Here is a 6,499-nt window from a genome sequence, read left to right on the forward strand (position 1 = left end):
TTAAGAATAATATTTTTAATTAATAATTAAAGCACATGCCAAAGGATAAAAGAGGAAAGTCCCAAGCGTACGGATTTCTAACTATACGCCAAGATCAAATGTGGGAAACGAGCTCCTATAAAGAAGAAAGAAAGTACGAAAATAAATAATAATAATAAATTAAAAAAAGAAAAAAGTTTCTAGAACAAGAATAGTGCAATAAGATTAGCTAGCCAGAGACATTATTACTGAGCTCTGTGAAGTGATGTGACTCTCCCGCACGATTGGGTACTAATGCGGACAGGTGTTGGGTCACCACTGAACCACGATAGTGATTGAAGATCACACGAACTTTGCACAGCCCATTTCACCAAAAAGCACAAACACAAACTATCATAATAATTCATACAGCAATATCGAAACGAATGTGCCTGAGAAGCACCGGAACCACGACGTCCGGCGAGCTCAACTGGGGAAGATGACCATCCGATGACATGACTTCGACGATTGACTCGCCGCCGAGGTTCTGATGCAAGTATTCCGACACCACGACCGGCACGGCCAAGTCCTTCATGCTCTGTATTATGTGGCAAGGCACGGTCACCAAGCCTAGTACTTGTCTCATATCGCATTGGAATATAGTTTGGCCTACGCTCAAGGCTATGTCTGGTCTCATGTTGAATAGGGTCCTGCTGAATTCTTGGACCGCCACTGAATCCATGTCTCCGCCCACGGCTAGTGGTGCGAACCCAGAACACCATGCCTTGTAATTTGACCTCATCGCTTCGAATAACTGGTCCAGATCTTCTTGCTCAAATCCTCCATAGTAATCCACATCATTCAAGTACCTTCTCAACCCCAAAAAAAAATTTAATTAAGGTCATTTTTTAAAATGAACTCGATACTTAAATCATTTTACTCTAACATTTTAAAGGCGTTACAGGCTAACACAAGTAAACGACAACGACATACACAAAAAGCCAAATAGTCCAAATTACCAAGTGATTGACTTGTTCAAACCATAATTCAATCGAAAAGAAAAGTATTTTATTATTAACTATGAGCTTAATTAATAGCCTCATCTCACGAGCTACGCGCTGATCAGGAAAGTTCTACGTACGTACCTTGGAGAGGCGGAGATCATGACGAGCTTAGAGAAGAGCTCGGGGCGAGAGATGGAAGCGATGGCACCGATCATGGCCGAGACTGAATGACCCACAAAGATGCAGGACTCAATTTGCAGCTCTTCTAGAATGGCAAGCAAGTCATAGGCGTGTCCCTCAAGAGTCGAGTAGCGTTCGAAATCGAAGTACTCGGGGTTGGTAGTACCTGCACCCATGTTGTCGTACAAAACAACTCGGTAGTTGTCAACGACGTGAGGAATAAGGTGCTTCCACACAGACTGGTCGGTACCAAAGCCATGAGCTAGGACAAGGTTTTGAACTCCGGTTCCTAGAACCTTGACGTTGTGAGCTTCTTCAACGATCCCCATTTTTTTTTTTTTTTTTTCTTTCTCTCTTGGATTTTTCTAGATTCCTTGCTCGCTTATTGGGCTTCTCTCCAGTTTTGTAGTGTGAAAGCGTGACTTGGATTGAGGGAGAGATGGTTCGCACCACATATAGGCAATGATAGGATAAAGTGGACCAAAAAAAGTTAAACTATCTGGTGTGGCTAGAGCATATATTTGGCTTTGTTAACAGGTCACTGATCTGATCTCATCGAGTGGCTACTGTTCGCTGACCAAAAGGAAGGAATAGATATTTTAACTCTCTCTGAAGTGTAACTAGGGGTATGTACTGTGTGATGGCGTTGATTGATTGGTTGTTTGTACCCATATTTTTCATTAATGAGGCTTTTTAAACAACAATCTTGCACCACATGACAAAGTACCCTGGCGGCCTGGCCAGTGACGGAGATCGATTTTCTTTTATAGAAAGAGACAGGCAGGTCCATTATTCGAGTCCTGTCATTGTCTTTAATCTATCTTTATTTATTTATTTATTTTTGGGCTGAATGATGATAGTAACATTAATCTGCGATTAATAGTTAATACATTAAAAATGTATAATAACCCAATTTCTTTTAATGCATATGTCAACGAAGAAAGTTGAATAGATCCAAGGCCGGCTCAATTCCACTTGTGTAAAAAAAATTTAAAAAGTCTCAAGGCCCCCAAAATTATATAAATATGTCTCAAAATTTTAAAGTGATAATTGAATTTATTTTAAGAAAAAAAATATAGGAGGGTTTTGCAAGTCTCCCCCACTTCGACTTGAAGAAGGCCCCCCAAAATAGGTGTCTATATAAAAATATCACCCAATTAAAACTATGGACTATTTCACAAACAAAAAAAATTGGTACGAGTGTGACGAATAATTACTAACAATTTTTTTTAATAAATTATAAAAAATAAGTTATGAAAACTTAAATATAAAACTAAATTAGCAGTTTTGCATCTTAAAAAATAAAAATTTAAACAAAAAAAATGTATATAATATTGAAAGTCAAATAAACTATTTTCTTTTTTATATATAAATATTTAAAAAAATTACTAAAATTTTTCACCTTGGCCTCAAATGTAGCCAGCCCTGAATATATCTAAAAACTAGAATATTGGAAATTTCCAACACTTAAAGCTTTAGGGTCTGTTTGGATACCGCTTATTATTGAAAATTGAAAACTGAAAATACTGTAGCAAAATAATTTTTAAATGTGTGAATAGTATCGTGGGACCTAGTTTTAAAGAAAAATTTGCTGAAATCCGTACTTACGGATCCCATGAACAGTGCACGGGACCCAAACAAAAAATGCTAGGTGTAGAAAACTTTCATTTTCAGTGCAATCCAAACGTAGGCTTAGGGTCCGTTTGAATACCGCTTATTTTGTTGAAAACTGAAAACATTGTAACAAAATAATTTTTAAATGTGTGAATAGTGTCGTGAGACCAATTTTTAATAAAAAAGTTACTAAATAAAGAGGTTTGTGGGTCCCGTGAACAGTGTACGGGACCCACTGACAGACTACTTTCCAACTGAAACGCGTTTCTCAATGCACAAAAAAAAAAAAAAAAAAAAACACAGACACAAATACAAACTTGTTTGGTTTCATCGGTACCCAAATGCCACCTTAATGTCAAATTGTCTAAAACTTCATAACAACTTTTGAAACCAAGTTTCAAAACTCTCTCAAAAAAGTTTCAAGAATACTTTTACTTTAATAATGATAAAAATGGCTGCTTTATCTTTCTTGTATCTCTATATAGAAGATAATTAGTATAAAATTCATAACATAGCAATATAAGTATAAAGAAAAATTTGCTTGAATGTTTTGATGAAGTCTACCTAATCGTTGTTGTACTTTTTAAAATTTTTTTTATATACTTTTATCTAATTAATTCAATCAAAATCTAATAGTTATTAGATCGAAAATAAAATTAAAGAACTACAATTAAACTCCTTAAACAAACTTCAAATTGAGCATATTAATATATTATTTATATTATCAGGTTTGTCCAATTATGGATTTTAATAATCTGTCAATTCACAAATATTAATATTTGTGATAAATTGAAGAAAATTTATTATAATTGACAATAAATTTGAGTACATGTATATTTAGTTAATTACAAATTAACTTTTTTTTTTCTCTTCTTTGATAGTGTATGGATCATATAAGTAATTTTTTTTTCCAAATATGTTATGATTTAAACTTATGTCGTCAGTTCTATAATAATTATTTTTTCTTATCACATCAAAGCATCATTGATTTTTTTTTTTTTTCACATAGGAAGGATTTGAACTTAAATATATGTATTTGACAAAGAAAAATTACACAGTTTCAACTAATTGGAAACCCGACTCATTTTAAAAGCTTCATTTTGGATAAGAGGAACCATTTCTACATTTTGACAAAACAGCGGGGACAACATAATATTTTTATTAAAGGACCTCATTAACACCATAAAATTTTAAGTTTTTTGGTAAACTGGAATTCAATTAAACAGAAAAACTAAAGGGCAGAGGCAACATCAGTGCCTATTCTGTCCGAAAATTTTAAGTTATAGAACAAATTTGAAGGCTTTGGATTGGGGGACCACGGCCCCTCTCGTCTCACTCTCAACTGCCTGCCCAAGAGGCCACGGCAGCTACTTTATGATTGATGGGCACTAAGCAAAAGCATAAAAGGCTTCCATCACGGCACTTTCTTTTCTTTCTTTTTTTTAAAAAAATTTATTGTATTGTTATAAATGTTCAAGCAAATCTCATTTTTCTATAAAAAAGAAAAAAAAAAAAGAAGCAAATCTCATATTTCTTGTCATATCATGATTTCTCCTATTTGTATATACATATTTATATTCAATAGTTTAGGAAGAAAATTATTCACACCGAACATAGAAATTCAATGCATAAAAATGTTGTGTAAAATATGAGAAATTCCTCTTTTTCTCGGTATAAATTTATGAATAAATTACAAATGACACATTTTAACCTTTTTTTTTTTTTTTTTTTTTAATTCAATCTAATTCTGTAAATTTCAATTTGATCATTTTAGTTTTTTAAATTTTACTTTAATTAAAGTAGTTGTCTAGTCCATTATGTTATGTTGTTAGATGTCCTAAAAATGAAGTCATTTGGTGATGATGCACAAAATTGTCAGTGAGTTGATCGTCCACACACACGCCAATTGAAGTACCTGAAGAATAAAAAGAAGCAAAGAACCTACAAAGAGCACCGATGGGGTGTCAGCCAAAAATCATCTGAAGGTTAAGTCAGTGATAGAAGAATTTCCAAGAATTTAGTAGTGTGAGAGCTAGAGATTTTTTACATACCTTAGAGGAGAGGAGGCCTGGTGTTTATATAGTGGAGTAGAGCTGACTAAGATCCCTTGAAATACGGGATTTTTCCTTATGGAGAAGATTTGGAGTTAAGGCCCCGAGATCCTAGGGCTTCCCTTTCCATATGGGGAAGATTCAAATGTGTAGTAGGGTTTTCGTGGTGTGCAAGTTATTTCCATATAAGGATGTATAAGTGGGGATCACGCAAGAGTTGGTGGGGCCCAATGTACTCAATCATCGGTGTGCATAGCCATTTGTCGGGTTCATGCTGACCATCTGTCACATCCATCCGTGGGGCCTCTTTCATCTCTCCTATCATGCCACCTCCAATCCATCTGTCGGCCTTTATGTGTATGTCACTCGTCGGGACCAAGGGCCTGGTACCAGACGGGTCTCTGTAAAGCTAATGGTTGCTTTGAGACGATCGTACCGTTGGGTCCTTATGGGAACAGAATGAGGAGTATATCCCGACAAATCATCAAGCGAAGTGTTTTCATCTTGACGGATCAGAGAGTCAAGAACATTTATGTCAGAAATATTCTTATCATTTGGTATTTTCTTTTAGTCTATTGAATTAAAAAAAAAAAAAAAACTAATAAATTTTTTAAAAATATAACAAAATAATTTTTTTTAATCTCTCCCCAATAAAATCTAGTAAAGTTAGCCCAGGTGGTGTTGTGCAAGGCCAAGTTAGACGTTCGACTAAAGCCATTCGAAGCTATTGTCGTTTAAGCACAACAAGTGCCGAGTGGTCTTGCAGCAAACCAACATGGCCCATTGAGGGCCTCAAGCAAAGCACACCTAGGGACTCACTTCAAGTTACTCTATAATTTCTCTGACTTCAACAATAAAACCTAACTCAAACTCAACTGTTGTTGCATTATTTATGTGTGACTGTGAAATAAGGGACAGAACAGGATTCAAACTTAGGGGGCTAAAGTTCTTTGTTCAAAAATTTAAAAAAATTAGAATATCAATTCTATAGGTTGACAAAGTTGCATTAATTTATTAATTATTATTTGTATTTTTTTTGTTGAAAAAATTTAATAATAAGATTTTATAATCAAGAGTTTTGTAAGTCAATTGTCATGTCTTAATATTTTCAAGGTCTAACTAATGTGTGGATGGACAATCAATATGTGATATAGAAGTTGTCTCTATGGCTATGAGGGTGTAGTCATTTGAGAGGGGCATAGAGCTCAAGGTTTTCAGACCCGGACCGTTCATTGAACCGTAAAAGGGAGAGGTTCAAGGTTTTTGAGGTCGAACCGAGGTCGAACCGGGGTCGAACCGTGATGACGTCATAATTAATTTAATAATTAATTAAAGCCTAAATATAGATATTAAATTTATAAAACTAGCAAAAATGACAATATATCTATATATGTGAGGGAAATTTAATGATTTTTAAGCATATATTTAATAATTAAATAATAAAATTAATAAAATAAAATAATAACCATGAAAACATTAAAATTTATGATTAATTTTTGAAGTAAATTTGAATATCTTTGAAGGATTTTAATTATAATTTTTTTTATTCCTTGTAAGAGATGGATAATTTAATTAAGTAGAATAAAATTGTAAAAAAAAAAAAAATTGCTAAGGGGTTGGACCGCACGGTTCTCACCGGTTTGTGCGGTCCAACCCCGGTTTTAGCGGTTCATGGAATTAACAAAAAATCCG

The 6,499-nt window shown here is 34.2% G+C and overlaps 1 protein-coding gene across 1 annotated transcript; it reads right to left on the minus strand.

Annotated features, from left to right (window-relative positions):
- LOC126732862 (probable esterase KAI2) lies at window positions 1-1,640 on the minus strand. Its single transcript, XM_050435908.1, has 2 exons — window positions 1,104-1,640; window positions 1-827 (listed from the first exon to the last, which is right to left on the minus strand). Exons 1-2 carry the CDS (start codon window positions 1,469-1,471, stop codon window positions 383-385), a joined length of 813 nt encoding a protein of 270 aa, XP_050291865.1. The 5' UTR covers window positions 1,472-1,640; the 3' UTR covers window positions 1-382.
- Window positions 1,641-6,499: the final 4,859 nt, after the last annotated feature.

This window comes from Quercus robur, chromosome 6 (genome assembly GCF_932294415.1).
Source record: "Quercus robur chromosome 6, dhQueRobu3.1, whole genome shotgun sequence".
In the NCBI taxonomy this organism is placed as follows: domain Eukaryota; kingdom Viridiplantae; phylum Streptophyta; class Magnoliopsida; order Fagales; family Fagaceae; genus Quercus; species Quercus robur.

Coding starts and splice junctions, on each gene's coding strand:
- LOC126732862 (XM_050435908.1), bottom strand. CDS start 1,471: ATGGGGATCGTTGAAGAAGCTCACAACGTCAAGGTTCTAGGAACCGGA. Junction 828..1,103: donor ATGATCTCCGCCTCTCCAAG/GTACGTACGTAG, acceptor GGGGTTGAGAAG/GTACTTGAATGATGTGGATT.